General features: G+C 39.9%; 2 protein-coding genes across 12 annotated transcripts in view; both read left to right on the forward strand.

The window, feature by feature from the left end:
- Positions 1–12,459, forward strand: part of LOC569920 (ankyrin repeat and LEM domain-containing protein 2) — a 12,548-nt gene extending 89 nt beyond the window's left edge. Inside the window, exons 1-15 of one of the 10 annotated variants that reach the window (XR_012386047.1) lie at positions 1–147; positions 255–287; positions 1,137–1,461; positions 1,925–2,092; positions 2,183–2,343; positions 2,599–2,787; positions 3,033–3,155; positions 4,954–5,017; positions 5,530–5,714; positions 6,175–6,281; positions 6,365–6,519; positions 6,790–7,072; positions 8,098–8,229; positions 9,334–10,160; positions 11,292–12,459. The exon at positions 1–147 is cut by the window's left edge and continues 89 nt beyond it. Coding sequence is in view for 8 of the 10 variants with exons in the window: in XM_068223877.1 (XP_068079978.1) it covers positions 1,137–1,461; positions 1,925–2,092; positions 2,183–2,343; positions 2,599–2,787; positions 3,033–3,155; positions 4,954–5,017; positions 5,530–5,714; positions 6,175–6,281; positions 6,365–6,519; positions 6,790–7,072; positions 8,098–8,229; positions 9,334–9,490 (2,049 nt within the window). In the remaining 2 variants the exon portion in view is untranslated. Of the gene's footprint in view, positions 148–254; positions 288–1,136; positions 1,462–1,924; positions 2,093–2,177; positions 2,344–2,598; positions 2,788–3,032; positions 3,156–4,953; positions 5,018–5,529; positions 5,715–6,174; positions 6,282–6,364; positions 6,520–6,789; positions 7,073–8,097; positions 8,230–9,333 lie in introns of all 10 variants that reach the window. The other 9 variants (XR_012386046.1, XM_073914314.1, XM_068223877.1 and 6 more) reach the window with 9 other exon arrangements.
- A 1,122-nt stretch (positions 12,460–13,581) lies between these two features.
- Positions 13,582–20,000, forward strand: part of zdhhc8a (zDHHC palmitoyltransferase 8a) — a 15,799-nt gene continuing 9,380 nt past the window's right edge. For both annotated transcript variants that reach the window (XM_678578.8, XM_068223879.2), the window contains exon 1: positions 13,582–13,785. In XM_678578.8, the coding sequence (XP_683670.3) occupies positions 13,703–13,785 (83 nt within the window). In that variant the 5' untranslated portion in view covers positions 13,582–13,702. The remainder of the gene's footprint in view (positions 13,786–20,000) is intronic.

Here is a 20,000-nt window from a genome sequence, read left to right on the forward strand (position 1 = left end):
GTGTTCATCTAGAAGTGTTACTGTACTGTCTGAACACTCGCTTCAGTGCTGTTGATAGACTCGCGGGAGTGACGGAGCTGGACTCTTCTTCTTCCTCAGGACTGATCGGTCGATTAGACGAGCTTCAGTGATCGATAACAGACTCAGGTGAGACGCTCTTCTCCTTTATTAAACTGTTCTGAGATCTGTTCAGCTGAAGGATCAGTGTTCAGGCCTGTTTGAGTTATTATTCATGTGTATTTCATAACTTTCAGGAGAGTCCAGAAACTCCCCGATTAATAATAGATGTGAGTCATGCACACACACACACACACACACACACACACACACACACACACACACACACACACACACACACACACACACCCACACACACACACACACACCCCCACACACACACACACGTGCATAGAAACTTCTCACAGATGTTATGTTTTTATACTTATATACTTATTTATATACTTTACATGCTGTATTTTCGATTCCCCTACCATTTAGTCCCCACGACGTAAGGAATACAGGGTATACACACACACATAATGTTGGTATTGGTGGTTTTTGAGGACTCACATAGGCTAATATATTTTATACAGTAAAAACTGCTTATTGTATGTCCTCATATGTTGTAATATATAGGTCATGACCATGTCATTACACAGACCTATGTCCTTGTAAACCACCAAAACTAGTACACACACACACACACACACACACACACACACACATGTTTAAACCCTTTATAAAAGTGTTTTTTTTATTGCATAATAATAATATGAAGTTAATTATTAATTATTCTAATTATTAGTAATCCTGATTAATAATAATAATAATAATAATAATAATAAAGCATTAGCATGTAGGGGAGTGCTGTGTTGGCGTGGGTTTCCTCCGGGTGCTCCGGTTTCCCCCACAGTCCAAACACATGCACTAAACTGACCGTAGTGTATGAGTGTGTGTGTGAAGGAGTGTGTATGGGTGTTTTCCAGTACTGGGTTGCAGCTGGAAGGGCATCCGCTGCGTAAAACATTTGCTGGAATAGTTGGTGGTTCATTCCGCTGTGGTGACCTCTTATATTGAAGTGACTGAGCTGAAGGAGAATGAATGAATGTGTGTTTCTGTGCCTGCTGTTTGGACAGATGGAGGCGGTCCTGCAGCGGCTGCAGACGCTGACCCCGGATGAGCTGAGGGTGCAGCTGAGGGCCGCTGGGCTCCAGTCGGGCCCGGTGACACACACCACCAGGAGCCTGTGGGAGAAGAGACTGGCTCGAGCGCTGCTGGAGGAACGCACAGACTCACACACACCGCATTCAAGTGGAGCACTTCCTGCGGACGAGCCCGAGCAGCCAATCAGTGTGCAGGAGACACAGGAAGCGAGGGAGGAGAGCTCAGAGACGTCCACTGAGGGGCCGAGTGTTTATTATGGGGTGTGTGCTAATCCAGATGAGCCCTCATTACTTACAGGTCTGAAGACACTTGCACAGACACACACACACACACACACACACCAAACACACACACACACACATTCATTCATTTTCCTTCGGCTTAGTTCCATATTTATCAGTGGTCACCACAGTGGAATGAACCACCAACTATTCCAGCAAATGTTTTACAAAACGGATGCCGTTTCAGCTGCAACCCAGTACTGGAAAACACCCATACACACTCATTTACACGCACACACTCATTCACTACAGCCAGTGTAGTTGATCAGTTCCCCTATAGCGCATGTGTTTGGACTGTGGGGGAAACCGGAGCACCCGGAGGAAACCCACACCAACACGGGGAGAACATGCAAACTCCACACAGAAACGCCAACTGACCACAGCTTGGGGAAAGGGGATTCTTTCTGTAGGTCCCCTTTAATAAAGAGTTGCTGTAGTGTAATTAGTGTGTGTGTGTGTGTGTGTGTGTGTGTTTGCAGGCTCTCCGCTGGTGTTTGTGGATCAGACGAAGGTGCTGAAGGCTGTGATGAAGCTGAAAGACGCTCGGTTCAAAGCCTTCGCCAGCAGAGCAGAAGCAGAGAACTTCGCTAAAGGTCTATGTGGAGGAAGAGTTTCACCAGAGAAACCCAGCACCGCGTCTGTCACAGGTCTGACACACACACACACACACACACACACACACACACACACACTCACTCACATACGCATGCACTCATGTTTGACTGTGTTCAGTGCAGATGTAGAGAAGGCTAATGAGTTCAGGAGTCCGCGCACACAGGATCTGACGGCTACGCTGCGCAGGACAGTGGAGACCGGAGACCAGCAGGCCTTCAGAGAGCTGGTGTGGACAAACCCTCGCTTCCTGATCGGCTCCGGAGACAACCCTACTGTCCTGCAGGTGCACACACACCCACACACACACACACACACACACACACACACACACACTTCTGTCTGCTTCACTGGTTTGGATGGTTTACTAGTACAGAAATCTCCATAATGACATGGGTATGAGCTGGATATTACAGCACTGAGGTGGTTTATGAGGACGTATAATGAGTGTTTTATTCTGTATAACATGCATTACGCATATAGTGAGTCCTCATAAACCACCATATACCAACAATGTGTGTGTGTGTGTGTGTGTGTGCAGGAGGGCTGCAGATATAATGTCCTGCACGTGGCAGCGAAGGAGAATCAGGCAGGAATGGCTCGTCTTCTGCTGGAGACGCTGGAGGACCCGGAGTTCATGAAGCTGATGTACCCGCAGGACCAGGAGAACATGCTGAGCCAGCGCATACGCTATATAGTGGACCTGTACCTGAACACACCAGACAGAGCTGTGGGTCACACACACACACACACACACACACACACACACACACACATACGCAAGCACACCCACTCTCAAACACACACATACACACACACACACACATCTAGTAGATATTGGACATGTACCTGAACACACCGGACAGAGCCATGAGTCACACACACACACACACACACACACACACACACACACACACACACACACACACACAAACACATATACTTTATCTGATATGAGGTGTGTATTCCCCTCAGAGTAACGAGACGCCGCTGCACTTCGCCTGTAAGTTCGGCTGTCCAGAGGTGGTGAATGTTCTGTGTTCTCATCCGTTCATCGATAAACACTGCAGGAACAAATACGACCAGCAGCCGTCCAGTGTAAGACACACACACTCACTACACACTCGACACACTCAACACACTCTTGCCACATTGCTTTACTACATTTGAATTTTTCTTATGGTAACATAAACTGACTACTTTTGCAATACTTTTATTGTAATGTAATCTGACTAGTCTTGGATTACATTTAGATTACGTTATGGTAATGCAATCTGACTAGTCTTGGATTACATTTAGATTACTTTTATGGTAGCGTAATCTGACTACTTTGGATTACATTTAGATTACTTTGTGGTAATGTTATCGTATTATTTTTGAATTACATTTAAATTACTTTTATAGTAATGTGATTTGACTACTTGTGGATTACATTTAGATTACATTTATGGTAGTGTAATCTGACTACTCTTGGATTACAATTAGATTACGTTATGGTAATGTTATCATATTATTTTTGGATTACATTTAGATTACTTTTATAGTAATAAAATTTGACTACTCTTGGATTACATTTAGTTTATCTTCATGGGAATGTGATTAACTACTTTTAGATTTCATTTAGATTATTTTATATTAACGAAATATAAATGTAATCTGACTACTTAGATTACGTTTACATAATTTTTATCGTAACAATCGGACTACTTTGGATTACATTTAGATCACTTTTATGGTTATGTTATCATATTATTTTTGAATTACATTTAGATTACTTTTATAGTAACATAATATGACTACTTGTGGATTACATTTAGATTACTTTTATGGTAGCGTAAACTGACTAGATTTGGATTAAGTTTTAATTCATTTTATGGTAGTGTAATCTGACTACTCTTGGATTACAATTAGATTACTTTCTGGTAATGTTATCATATTATTTTTGGATTACTTTTAGATTACTTTTATAGTAATATAATTTGACTACTTTTGGATTACATTTACATTATCTTCATGAGAATGTGATTAACTACTTTTAGATTTCATTTAGATTATTTTATATTAATAAAAAAAGGAATGTAATCTGACTACTTTTAGATTACATTTTCATTATTTTTATCTTAACAATATGACTACTTGTGGATTACATTTAAATTACTTTTATGCTAGCGTAATCCGACTACTTTTATATTACTTTTAAACTATTTTTATCGTAACAATGTGAATACTTGTGGATTACATTTAGAATATTTTTATGGTTGCGTAATATGACTACTCTTGGATTACATTTAGATCACTTTTATGGTAATGTTATCATATTATTTTTGCAACAGCTTCAGTTTAAAGTGCAATGATAGAATTTACTATTCACAATACTCTCACTAATATACCTCGCTGTTAGTGTTCGCTGAGAGTAACACTCATTGACAACAAACCAACTCTGATGGGTTTAATGCAATAATTTTTAACTTTTTCTTTAATTTTTAACATTCTGTAAGGGGTCTACGGATGTAAAATAGCCATTCTTGGCTAATTCTGGCACATTTTACAGTAATGTTTATTAATGTGCATTGACCCTGTAAACAAAATAAACTAAACTAATTTCAATTAAGCACATTTAGAAAACGGCAACATTACAGAAACCTGTTCTGAAAAACCCGAGATTCACAGCAACATCAGTGCGACATCACTGTATTAATGTAATATAAACCATATCTTCTGGAAATACAGTACATGAAGAATCATGCATTCTTAAGCAATTTACTGCCTTTGTGTAAATAGTAGGTAATCATGTAATCTATAAAATGAAATTGCAATCTGATTAGGAGTGTTTTATAAAGTGTGTGAGACTGATTACACATAATGCATCCCCAGCGCTGTTTGTTTTGTTTATCAGGTGATCTGTGAGCGAAAGAACAGAAGTAAAGACGTGAAGCAGAAGATCCTGCAGTATCTGGAAGGTGCATCTCCATCCTGACAATTTCTCTGTTACTCTTGCGCATCTCTTCAAACTCCACATGAAATGCAAACTAACCGTATTCATTTTGTTAGCTTAAATTGCTAGTTTTTAATCAATTCATCTGTGCGTGTGATTTCAAGAAAGGAAAATAGCTTGCTCTTTTAATCTGTAATTGAAATTTGAAAATGCTCTTCCTGTTTGTTTCAGTTAAATTCTCAGATTAGGGCTGTCCGAGGTATTGGGCGTGGCTAACATACTTAACCACACCCCTCCAACAGAAATAGTGAGCAGGAGGAGTCTGTTAGGCTGTAATAACTCTCCCCAAACCCCCCCCTTTTGAATGAAATGCCAACTTTACTACATCCAATAAGTAGAAAAAACAAGCCACGCCCACTCTCGCTCATTAGTATTCTGTTTCTCAAGGAACTGCGTCACAATACAGAAAAAAAACAGTGTTGTTCATGTGGACTTTAATGTGTTGTGTCACTGCTGGGTTTGGTCTTTTTGTCACAGACAGGTTTTATGTGCCATTACTGCGTGCTGAAGACAACACTCTGCCTCCGGTGATCGGCGCCCCCTGGTGTCCTGGTGCTCAGGAGTCATGTGACCAATCGCTTGAGCAGGACAGAGTCATGGACAGTCCCAAAAACCCCATAATGACCATCAGGGCTTTCGTTGGGCCTCTGAGTTCCGCAAAGGTACTTTAAAGACTGTAAAATAAAAGTTTACGATGTTATACACCTTGTTATTCTTAAGTTAAAAAATGAATATGTGCAAGATAATTCACTGTTAAAAAAGTTTATTTTGGTAATCTTCAATCTGAGCATCTGCTTCTGTGTTTTGATTGGCTCCTTCTCTGATTATGTCAGTTTGCCACAGTATTCTTAACCACGCCCCTCTTGCTGTTAGTTTGCTATGAGGGAATTTCTCTCTGCTTGCCTGGGAACACCTCAGGATACCCTGGAGAAGTGTCTGGAAGAGTGTTCTGCTAAGACTGCTGGATCTGCGGATAAACGGAGAAAAATAAACGAATGAATGAATTTAATGAATGAACTTTTTATTTGTTTCTGTTGTCACAAATTGTAATAATTCTAACACTTGTTGTTCTACTGTAGCATAAAGGAAACCTAAGGTGAAGGAATTGTGTTTTTCCTGCAGGCAGAGGAGTTTCAGAGACGGTGGAAAACACCGCCGCGGGAGCAAGCCCAATATTTCCATCAGATCCTGAAGTCTGATGCAGAGCGCGGAGCAGAGAGAGTGGGCAGGTGAGCTGATGCTGGACATCTCTCCACACACACACACACACACACACACACACACTGTAACTGAAGGCCTGCTGTGTGCGCAGAGAGCTGGCGCATCAGATGGGCTACACATGGGCTGAACACTGGGCTTTCCTAAACGCGTTCACTGACCTGTCCAGCAGAGACGGCCTGAAGATGCTGGAGGAACACCTGAGTTCAGGAAACCCACCACGGACACACTGTCCTGCTGCACACACAGGTACAACAACATCTGCTTCATCAGTGATGTTACATCAGTTTTGTCCTAACTCTTTGTGACGGCGTGGCACAAAAATTCTATTATGCTACTGCTTTCTGTTTCTGTGGCAGAACAACAGCATAAACTTCTGTCAGTGTGAAATGTTTTGAATGAATTATTGTTGTACAGAGTCACAAAAGTGATGCTATGTTGATGATAGTATCTGCAGCTGTATCCCTCTAGACTTTACTGCAGTGGAATGACACTAAAGCTCCTCTTGACCTGCTGCAGGAGCTGCTGGAGATGCTGGAGCGGTGCGTCTGCCCGTGTGTGACCTGCTGCAGGAGTTTGAGAAGGTGCTTCAGTGTGGAGATCAGACTGATGGAGAGAGCGAAGATGAGGAGCTGTTTTTCACAGCAGACGAGGACTCTGATGATGCGGGAGGATCCTGGATCTGCAGACGGGTGGAGCAGGATCCCTCTATCAGCTCCTCCGTCAGCTCCTCCTGCTCCTCATTTAAATCAACACACAGCACGACTACAGAGCGAGACGCAGCCGATGTGTTCATCACTGGGTGAGCTGTGCACACTGATCAGACTGCACTATACTATACTATACTATATTATACTAATACTACACTATACTTATACTATACTAATACTATACTATACTATACTAATACTTTACTAATACTATACTAGTACTATACTAATACTATACTATATTAATACTATACTAATACTATACTATGCTATACCATACTATACTATACTAAGACTATACTATACTAATACTATACTATACTAATGCTATGCTATACTATACTATACTTTACTAATACTTCACTAATACTATACTAGTACTATACTATACTAATACTATACTCTGCTGTACTAATACTTTGCTAATACTATACTATTACTATACTATACTAATACTGTACTATACCAACCCTATACCATACTATACTATACTACTACTATACTATACCAATGCTATACCATACTATACTATACTAAGACTATACTATACTAGTACTATGCTAGTACTATGCTATACTAATACTATACTATATTAATACTATACTATACTATATTAATACTATACTATACTAATACTATACTATAGTAATGCTATACCATACTATACTAAGACTATACTATACTAAGACTATACTATATTAATGCTATACTATACTATACTAAGACTATACTATACTAATACTATACTATATTAATGCTATACTATACTAAGACCATACTATACTAATACTATACTATACTAATACTTTACTAATACTATACTATATTAATACTATACTATACTAACCCTATACCATACTATACTATACCAACCATATACCATACTATACTATACTAATACTATACTAATACTATACTATACTAATACTATACTATACTATAGAATAATACAAAAGTATTATCTGATATAATGTATGAATATATGAAGATGTATAAGTATGTAAACATGTCATTGGTGCTGGAAAAGTTTGAAATGCATCAGGAAAGTGCTTAAATTTGTCTTTGGAAAAGGTGTAAGAAGTTGTTTATTGATCATGTTTTGCTTTGTTTTGTTTAGTCCTTCTCCCAGCAGACTGGACCACGAGGTTCTGGTGGCACTGAATGATGTGCAGATTGACCTGCACTTGTATCCCACTGTCAGCAGGTGGAGGAACAGGGTTGTGTCCTATTCTCCATCACAGAGACAGAGGTAGTGTTTGCTATCTGTAACTCACATTCAGAATGTTAAAGTCAGCATGAACCAGAAGCTAAAACTGCTTTTTCTGTATTGTGACTCAGTTCCTTGAGAAATGGAATATTGAATGAGTGGGTGTGGCTTGTTTGGGTGTAAAGTAGGCGTTTCATTAAGAAAGATGAGGGAAAGGGTTTAGGGAGAGTTATTACAGCCTAACAGACTCCTCCCCCTCACCATTATTGTTTGATGTTAAAACTGACAGCTGGAGGGGCGTGGTTAGGTGTGTTTGCCACTCCCAATACCTCAGACAGACCTAATCTGAGAAATAACTGCAAGCAAACAGGAAGTGCATTTGCAGATTTTAACGAAAGATTACAAGAGCAAACTATTTTATTCTCAACTATTTATTCTCAATAACATGCACAGTACGCACAGGTGTTCTGTTTGAATTAAATTCTCCAAATAAATTCTGTATTTGGAATCACCAATGTAGTTAAACAACAACTGTCTCTTCAGTTTTATTTCTAAACGTTCGAATCAAACAAATTGGAAAATAGTTGACCAAGCTAATGCACATCTTCAATTGAAGGGAACAAGATCACGACACCAACCTTATTTATGGCTGTTTCTGTTTACAAGTTACACATTATCATCTCCTGAATAACGATCGTCTGCTCGCACTGATCTTCTGAGGTAATTCTCAACTTGGTGTTGATGGAGAATCTCCTCCAGAAATGACAGCGACTCTTTGTTTGTCTGCGTTTGAGTAGTTGATGTCTTGTGATGTGCGTTTGACAGAACAGACTGCACCTCGCATTTGTTCCATACAGATCACAAAACCAGAGAACATTTGTTTTTAAGTGTAGAGATTTGAAGCTTTCTGTGGATACATCTCTCCTGTGTGTGAAGCAAGTATTGGCCGAGATTCCAGTGTGTTTGCTGAGCCCAGAGATGAAGCTGCAGAAACTGCCGTAAACACACGTCAACTCTGAGCCCCTTCTCTGGAGAATCATCTATATCTTTCATATATCTATCTATCTAATCTATCTATATCAGTCTATATCTTCAGTATTTGTTGTGTTCTCCGCTCACATGAAGTGTTTTTCTCTGAATTTGCAGCTGGCCCGCAGTTTCAGTGCTGACCCCAGAGCAGTGGAGCTCAACGGCTGATAGGCTGAACATGTTGAGCGGCTCTCCCAGACTCAGACGCCCGCCTCACTGTGACCATCAGCTGCTCATGTTCAGCCCCACAAACAAGACCTACAGACACATTTAAGCAGATGTTCAGTCACAAACACTACACTCACACACAAACACACACACACACACACACACACACACACACATATACACACATACAGTTAAAGTCAGAATTATTCACCCCCCTGTTTATTTTTTCCCCCAATTTCTGTGTATCAGAGAGCTTATTTCAGTAAATAATATTAGCCTAGATATTCTTCAAGACACTAGTGTTCAGCTTAAAGTGACATGTAAAGGCTTCACTAGGGTAATTAGGGTAAAGTTAGGGTAATTAGGCAAGTCATTGTATAACAGTGGTTTGTTCTGGAGACTATTGAAGAAAATATAGTTTAAAGGGGCTGATAATATTGAGCTTAACATGGCGTTTAAAAAAATTCAAAACTGCTTTTATTCTAGCCGAAATAAAACAAATCAGACTTTCTCCAGAAGAAAAAATATTATCAGACATACTGTGAACATTTCCTCAATCTGTTCAGCATCATTTGGGAAATATTTTAAAAAGAATAAATAATCAAAGGGGGCGAATAATTCTGACTTCAACTGTTTATACACGCACACAGACACACAGAAACACACATACACACACACATACATATGCACACATACACACACACTCCGACACACAAGCGTGCACACACACAGACCAACGCACACACGTATGCGTGCACATGCACACACAGACCCAGGCCCCGTTTACACTAGTGCGTTTTAGTTTTAAAACGGCGTTGTAGAATGAAAACGATCCGCGTCCACACTCGCGTTTTACCCAGCGTTTCTGAACTGCTCTCCGTCCACACCAAAACGCTGAAAACGCACATCACGTGACCACACACACACTCTCGGGCAAGCGCTCCAGCATTTCTACCCAGATGAGAGCTCTGCTTGTCGGACTGCTCATCACGCATCTCCCGCTGGATCTAATCTCGCTATATTTGCTAAACGTGATATTACATTCATGTTGTTGTCTTTATTTAACGACATATTCCCTGACTTTGGTCATTGGAATCTATTAAGTTACTTGTTCACGGGTAACATGTTTTGGTTAAGCGCAAAGATAAGTTAATGATTAATCCAGGTACATTGACTGATCGCTTGCCTTTATTTCCTACAATGTATAAACTTATTGTATGTTATACTTTTATAATTATCGATTATTAAAACTGATATTCAGCAAAAGAGAGGGTGCGTTTCGTATTTTCACTGAAATTGAAAGGAGGCAGTTGTTATCGGCTCCGTTTTGTTATAAATATCCACACAGTGAAGATGACGCTCATATATGCAGCACGACGCCTCAACATTTCTGCTGTCTAAGTTGCTAATATTAAAAAGAAAATAGGCAGTTCCTTAAATCATGTTTACATTTTATTGTTGAGAAAGTGAAACAACGTAGCCAAGGTGATGTGAATGAAGTTATAAAGTACACTGTTCCCTGTGAAGATTTACCCGTGTCCTCGGTATGTTTTCCATATCAAACTGAGAACGGGGAGACTGCAGCCTTGATCAAACTTGCGAAGTCTGAACTTATAAGAAGAGGATGCGAGACTGAACTGTGTGTGGACTACTTAATATTGAGGAAAAGCCCCAATCAGAGAGGCGAACGTTTGCAGCCCCGCCTCCGTTTTCAGATGTCTCCGTCTTTCCCCATCCACACTGAGACGGAGCAGCAGCGTTTTAGAATGAAAACGGCCTCTCCAGCGTTTTCAAAAAGCTCCGTTTTCGGCGCTCGAGAACTCCGGCATAGTGTGGACGGATGGCGTAACCGTAGCAAAACTTATGCGTTTTCAAACTAAAACACACTAGTGTAAACGGGGCCTCAGACTCTCACTAATGTGCCATTTACTATCCTCAGTTCATGGATCACCCTCAGCTTCCAGTCAGGGGTGTGTGTATTCACAGTGGCTACTTAAACACTCTTGAAGAACATTACACATCTCAAGAGTTTTTTTATTGCTTTATATATATATATATATATATGTGTGTGTGTGTGTGTGTGTGTGTGTGTGTGTGTATGTGTCTTAACATTTCTCTTAGATCACAGAGTTGCATACAGATTTTAATGTTAAAATGATGTTGAGATTAATCTCAAGATGCTGTAGAAATGTTGTTTACTGTTGGCTCATGGTTTATTTTTATTTATTTATTCCCAGTAAGTTAATTCAGTAATCTTCTGTTGTTGCTGCCTCAAATACGGGTAACACTTAAAAATAACGGTCTATAAGTCCTTAATATATCGAGTCGACTAATACAATGAAATAATAATCAACACACTTATTACAGTATTTATTCATCTGTGTTCATGTCAGCTCATGCTAATGCAGTCATTCATTATTAGTTCGCATTAGCCCACGGTGCATTAGCTGATGTTATCAAGCTTTAGTAAACACTGAGTTATGATTAATAAAGGCTGTACGAGACTGTAGCATTAATAACATGCACTAATGTTTTAAAGTGTGTCCAGCATTTGCACTAGTTTCCAGCATGAGGATGTTTATAAATGCAGGGAAATATATTACAATTGTGATGAATATATGTCGATGATAATGATGTGTAATCGAGCTTTGTTCACTTGTTGCATAAAGGTTTGTAAAGAAACAGCTGGGCTGAGTTCGTGTTCTTCTCTGTGCTGTGTTTATGTCTCTGAACAGCAGATGGCGCCACTGGAGGGTTCAACACTCGCTATTGGTTCAGTTTTATGTAATATTCTCCTAACATTATGTCTTTATAAACTCATTTAAGTGTGATGAAGCTGTGTGTCATGAGCATTCATGTCAGTTAGCAGATGTTTTATTTAGTTATTTTTGTGCTGGGCAAAGATTCATTCATTTTCTTTTCGGCTTAGTCCCTTTATTATTCAGAGGTCGCCACAGCGGAATGAACCACCAACTATTCCAGCATACTGTATGTTTTTATGCAGCGGATGCCCTTCCATTGGGAAACTGTTGGGCAAAGATTTGCATCCAAAATAAATGTTTGTTTTTAACATAATGTGTGTGTGTGTGTGTGTGTGTGTGTGTACTGTGTATATGTAATATGTATGTATTTTATATGCATTTGCATTTATTTAAATGTTTATTGAGATATAAAATATGTATATGATACAAGTTATATAAATGTAGATATCTAGGGAACAAAATAGTTTTGTTTATATTTATTTACTGTGTTTCACGTACACATAATACACACACACACATGCGCACACACACACACACATATGTGTATTATGTCAAAACGAGTTTTTATTTAGGATGCGATTAATCATGATTAGTCTTTGTCCAGCATTAATTATTTTATTCATTTTCCTTTGACTTAGTTCCTTTATTCATTAGGGGTCACCACAGCGGAATGAACCGCCAACTAATCCAGCATGTTTTACACAGCTGATGCGCTATATGATGAACTAAATTGGCTGTAGTGTATGAGTGTGTGTGTGTGAACGAGTATGTGTGGGTTGCAGTTGGAAGGGCATCCGCTGTGTAAAACATGCTGGAATAGTTGGCGGTTCATTTCACTGTGGCGACCTCTGATAAATAAGGGACTGAATGAAGAGAGGTTTGCATTTGTGAATGTGAGACGCAGGGGCGCAGTGGTCAGCACTGTGGCCTCACAGCAAGAAGGTCGCTAGTTCGAGTCCTGGCTGGGTCAGTTGGTGTTTCTGTGTGGAGTTTGCATGTTCTCTCCGTGTTGGCGTGGGTTTCCTCAGGGAGCTCCGGTTTCCCCCACAGTCCAAACACCATTGTGTAAACCATATGCTGGACAAGTTGGCAGTTCATTCCACTGTGGCGACTTCTAATGAATTAAGTAAGCCGATAAGAAAATTAATGAGTGAATGAATGAAATTTAAAATAAAGTTTATAATAAAACCAGCATCTTTTAAAGAGTGATCCTTAACATATTAACCTAAAATCACACCTTTATAATATAAGGAAAATGTTTTAAAATATTATGAGCAATGAAAGCTTCAACTTCATCAGCAGCAGATGATTTCACATGAAGTTAAATGAGATGCGTTTATTCGGAAGCCCCGCCTCATGTAGGCCACGCCCGCTGCACACTAGCCCCGCCTCTCAGCAGCTGCAGTATAAACAGAGTGGAGTGACAGAAGGAGGAGGAGTGAGACTGACAGCAGCACGCTGATCATCTGAGGTGTGTGTGTGTCATAATAATGATTTAACACAATGTGTGTGTGTGTGTGTGTGTGTGAGTGATTGATGGATGTTGCGGCTGCAGGATGCGCAGGAGCAGCGCTTATATCCCCGTGTCCACCGCTGCCGCTATTCTGGTCTCTTCATCCACACTTTTCTTCGTCTTCACGTGAGTCACACACACTTTTTCATCTTCACACACACTTTTCTCAGGGCTGTTTAGCTTTTACTAACGGTGTTTGTAACAAAGGCCTATTAGTTAACGTATTTACTGAGATGAACAAACCGTTAGTAATGCATTTATTAAATCTTAGTTAACATCATCAGCTCATGTTATTTCAGTTAAATGACGTCAGTTCATGTTAACTCACAGTGCATTAACTAATGTTAACAAGCACAACTTTTAATTTGAATAATGCATTAAAAACTATGATTAATAAATGCAGTACACGATCATAGTTAATATTTAGATGAACTGATGGAGCAAACACCTGAATTATGTCAGATTATCATTAATAACAGAACAGAAACACTTTTTTAATTGTGCATCAGTTGTGTTGTTGTCTGTTTAGGTTGTGTTGTCTAATTCATCATCACCATTCATTGTTATTATTTTATTTACTGTTGTGTGATGAAGTTAAAGTGACAGTTCACCCAAAAAATGAATATTTTCACACTGCTTACTCTCCCTCAAGAGGGTTAGAAACCTTTAAAACTTTCTTTATTCTGTTAAGCACAATAGAAGACATTTTGGAAAATGTTGAAAACCTGTAACTATTTACTTCAATAGTAGGACAATTCTGTAAAAATCATTTACTCACTTTTTTACTTGAGTTTCTTTCTTTTGTTGAACAAAAAATAATATATTTCGAAAAATGCTGGCACCCATTGACTAACATAGTAATTTTTTAGATTTTTAATGTGGAGGTTCTAGCAAAATTAAAGGCACAGTTCATCCAAAAAATGAACATTTACTCATCATTTACTCTGCTCAAACCTTTGTGAGTTTCTTTCTTTTGCTGAACACAAAAGCAGATATTTTGAAGAATGCAGAAAACCTGTAACCATTGACTTTCATTGTAGGAAAAACAAACACTATGGAAGTCAATGGTTACAGGTTTCTAGCATTTTTCAAAATATTTTCTTTTGTGTTCAATAAAAGAAAAAAAAGTATAAAGTTTAATACCACATGAGAGAGAATAAACATTTGTCATTGTTGGGTGTACTGTCCCTTTAAGAAAAAAATGAAAACACTTTATAATATCTATTTGAATGCACAAGAAATTATACTTTTCAAAAGTAATCTTTAATTAATAGTTTTAATTAATTAATTAATTATTTTTGCATTTATTTAGCAAAATATAATCAATTAATTATTCATGTTTCGGTTTAAAAATCACCTCAAAACATTTAAAGTTTGTAATTTGCAAATATTTTTGCACTTTTCCAGACGTATGTAGTATATTTTTAGGACAACAGTGTGTTTTTGTCCAGTAATGAATACATGAAGCCGCTGTTAAACAGTGTGTTGTGGCACGGCTGTAGTATTGCCTGTTTAAAGGGACAGTTCACCCAAAAACCAACATTTACTCACTTTTTACTCTCCTTCAAGTGCTTCCAAACATTTATGATTTCTCTCCTCTATTAAACACAAATGAAGATATTTTGAAGAATGCTGAAAACCTGTAACCATTCACTTCAATAGTAGGAAAAACTAATGCGTTGAACTGTAAGTCAATAGTTACCGGTTTCCAACATTTTTTAAAATACCTTTTTTGTGTTCAAGTTCAAGTTTAATACAATGCGGGAGAGAATAAACAGTGAGGTGATTTTATTTTTTGGGTGAACTGTCCCTTTAAGAAAAAACACTTTAATGATCTATATGCACTATAATATCTGTTTGAATGCACAACAAAACAGACTTTTTAAAGTCATCATAAATGCTTTTTAATGAATAGTTTTAACTAGTTAAGTACTTTTTGCATTTATTTTGCAATTATTTATACATGTTTTTGTTAGAAAATAATCTCAAACCATTTAAAGTTTTAGTTTTTTCCCAGTCATTTGAATATTGGAATATTTTTTACATTTTTACAGACCTGTGGTTTATGTAGTTTACGTTTTTTCAGGACAAACTTTTTCATAATTTCTGAAAGTGTGTTTGTGTCCAGTAATGAATACATGAAGCCGCTATTAAACAGTGTGTTGTGGCACTGCAGGAGTATTATCCGAGGGTCAGTTCACCAAAAAATGAAAACTACTCACTATTTACTCTCCTTCAAGTGCTTCCGAACATTTATGAGTGTCTTTCCTCTGTTAAACAAAAGCATTGAAGAATACTGAAAACCGGTAACCATTAACTTCCATAGTATTTGACATTCTCACTATGTAAGTGGATGGTTACCGGTTTTCAGCATTTTTCAAAATAGCTTAATTTGTGTTTAAAGAAACTCAAACAGCTCTGAAACAAGTGAAGGGAGAGTAAATGATGAGCGCACTGACATTTGTGTGTGAACTGCCCCTTTAAGAGTGAGTGTGTGTTCCAGCAGAGCGGACGGTGTTTTGAGTGGATTGTGTGTGATTTTAATCCAGCAGTGAAAGTAGGGCAGTGAGCCACTGTACAGCACTGATCACACACACACACTTATTACAGCATTATTATTATTATCAATACAAAACACACTCATGCACTGCGCTATATAAGACAATATAATACAATATTTATTAAAAAGCACATTTAAAAGCAGCCCAAGTTGACCAATGTAATGTTCAACCTCATTAGTTTGTTTCAATTCAGCACATATCATGTGTTTACAACCATTTACTTTAAAAACATTGAGTAAATCTAATGACTCTTGTTTTTTTCAGTGCACTAAAGTCTGAGAAAATTAAATGAAATGTAAAGCAGAGAAAATCAAAGGTCATTAATGAGTAAAAACAGTAATGAAGGAGTATTTCTGAAGGGCGCTGTGGCTCTGGCCTGATGTGGTCTGACCTTTACTCGTCCCAGATTTTGTGTGTGTGTGTGTGTGTGTGTGTGTGTGTGTGTGTGTGTGTGGTGAGCTCCAGCAGATGGGAAGTTCAGGATTAGGATTTGCTCCTGGTGGCGTTTGTTCCTCCGTCTGGAGAGTCGGGTGTTGATGATGAAGCAGCAGCACATCTGTCCGCCATCCCAATTCACCAAACACGCTAAAACTAGACCATAACTGCAGATTCAGGAGGAAATCTGAACATATTCGGCATCAGTCCTTCGTTTTGGACTGCGAAACGTTTGATTAGGGTGGCACGGTGGCTTAGCGGTTGCTTTACTGTTTACATTGTTTTGCTGACGCTTCCCCTGTACTCTGACCATGCGTTTGTGCGAGTCTTTACAATCGCACTCTCAGAGTTTACATCTAAATCACGGACAGAGACTCCTCCCCCTCCCCATCAGCCAATCACTGTGTGCATAGCTAATAATCATGATGACATCATCCACAGTAATGAGGTAAACCCCGCCCTCACTCTCAGACTCCCTCTATTCCTCAGTAGTAGTTTGTTTCAGCAGCTTTCAGCACAAGAACACCTTTACTGCTCAGTGGTCAGCACTGTGGCCTCACACCAAGAAGGTTGCTGGTTCGAGTCCCAGCTGGTTCAGTTGGAGTTTGCATGTTCTCCCGGTGTTGGCGTGGGTTTCCTCCGGGTGCTCCGGTTTCAGTCCAAACACATGCGCTATAGGGGAACTGATGAACTAAACTGGTCGTAGTGTATGAGTGAGTGTGTGTGAATGAGTGTGCATGGGTGTTTCCCAGTACTGGGTTGCAGTTGCAAGGGCATCCGCTGCGTAAAACATATTCTGGAATAGTTGGCGGTTCATTCCGCTGTGGCCATCCCTGATAAATAAGAGACTGAGCTGAAGGAGAATAGATTATTTCTTATAGATGATATTGTTTGAACGACTGAATCATGAGGAGTGCAGATGGTCATAAATCAGCGTGCGTCTCTGTAATCCGCTGATAAGAAATCAGGATCTTGATGAGAAAAGCCTTTGTCCTCACATTCAGATCATTCATTCCTGACCCATATATCAGCCGGCGGACTCACTGTCCTCTCGCAGCATCACGCCGACTCTTCCGAGGATTATTACTTTTATATTTAGAAACACAAAATATGAAGTTTGATGTAATGATGGCGTAGAGCTGAATATCCACAGATCTGACCTGAGACCAGCGGCATTCATACGGTAATGGCCTCTGCTGTGCCACTGGCTGTGTTTTATACAGTTACTCACATGCTTACTCTTGTTAAACTAGTGTTTATACAACTTCTGAATTATTTGATCGGGATTAATTTGATGAGAAATGACAGCACAGCAAAACACATCATAGCAGAACACAACACAACAATACAGAGTAACATAACAATACATGACACAACATAACAACATTCATTCATTCATTTTCCATCAGCTTTGTCCCTTTATTAATCAGGGGTCACCACAGTGGAATGAACCACCAACTATTCCAGCATATGTTTTACACAGTGGATGCCCTTCCAGCTGCAACCCAGTAATGGGAAACACCCATGCACACTCATGCATACACTACGGCCAGTTTAGTTAATCAATTCCTCTATATAGCGCATGTGTTTGGACTGTGGGGGAAACCGGAGCATGCCAGCACAGGGAGAACATGCAAACTCCACACAGAACCCCCCCTCCCACATAGCAAAATACCTCTGGTCTCACACAATCAGGTTTTGCTTGGCCCACATGCTGCGGTGAATTATGGTACATGACTGGACCAAGTCTAGCTTCCAGACAAGGGCCAAACATGGACCATATCTGGGCCAAGTCTCAGTCAAGTTAATAACCCATAACTGGGTCTAAACTGGGCCAGATATGTTGGTGTGTAACGAATGCTTACATAGCAAATGTTTTCTGGCCCAGCTCCGGGCCACACAATAACATTTCTCTTGTCCCAAGTACTGAGAAGAATGGTGGTCCTGAAGTGGCCCATAACTGAATTGGGCCACACATGGGCCTGAATCTCATCTAATTGATCACCCTTAACTGGCCCTGAACTGGGCCAAAACAGGTTTATTATTGGTACCGATTCTCAGCTATATGATTATACTTTAACCAGAAACCCGAAAAACCATAACCCAGCCTAATGTCACCTAAACAATGTGAACCATCGCTACACTGATCTGGGCCACACACCTCCCGTCTACAACTGGCCCGAATGCAGTTTGCCGTCATGCATGCAGTGCCATCATTGGCATGCATGGCCCACATTGGGCTGACATTATGCATGCCAGTGCCGGCAACACACCAGCAGCAGTGCCGTAATCAGGCCACATTTGGGCCAGGTCCGTTTGCTATGTGCGTGATGACTTGATAAACCCATGAATCATTGCGCTTTAGGCACACCATGGGCGTGCTTTTTCTTAAAGCGACCTGATTGGTGGAATTGATTTATTTTAATTTGAAAATAGTAACAAGGTATTTTAAATCTGGGTCAAGATTGTTCTGCTTACCTGACCCACATATCAACTATTAACATCTGGGCCAAATACTACACTTCACATCTGACCCAAGTGATGTGTGCCGCCTTAAACACGGTGCCACCTCTGCCAAACCAGGGCCATGTTTGGCCCACATGCTGTATACTAGTGCGGGATGAACGCCTGCTGTGCCAGATTTATGCCAAATCTGGGCCAGAATTCTTTGCTACCTGGGCCGGCTGCATCTCTTTGGGTAAATCTGGATTATTGGGTGTTAAATATGAGTGCAGTGAATAAACTGCTGCAGTGTGTGTGTGTGTGTGTGTGTGTGTGTGTGGAGAGAGAGTATATGTGTGTGTGTGTGTGTTCACTCTGCTGCTGTGGGTCAGTGTTTTGTGCGCTGGGCCTTTTCCTGTAGATCCAGCAGTGTGTGTGTGTGTGTGTGTGTGTGTGTGTGCGTGTGTGTGTGTGTGTGTGTGTGTGCGTGTGTGTGTGTGTGTGTGCAGGGCAGACGCTCTATAATCTGGGATTAGTGACATGCTCCTCCTCCATCCTCCCTGTTACACACACACACACACACACACACACACACACACACACACACACACACACACACTGTATGAAACACTGAATGATATCACACATCTGGATATCTGGGGTGAATTTTCTCTTTATTTGATCACACACACACTTACGTAGGTTTATTGAATGGAGACTGAGTTTAATCCGGGTCCCAGTGTCCATCATTACCTCTGCATTTAATCTCCACATATAATCACCATCTCTGGACTGATCCGGGGTTCATCAGTGCCTCTGGGAAGCTGAAGGTCCCGGGGGACACATGCATGCATGTGTGTGTGTGTGGGTTTGCTCTGCTGCTGTTGGTCCTGTGGATCCAGC

The sequence above is a fragment of the Danio rerio genome, chromosome 10 (assembly GCF_049306965.1).
Source record: "Danio rerio strain Tuebingen ecotype United States chromosome 10, GRCz12tu, whole genome shotgun sequence".
Taxonomy (NCBI): domain Eukaryota; kingdom Metazoa; phylum Chordata; class Actinopteri; order Cypriniformes; family Danionidae; genus Danio; species Danio rerio.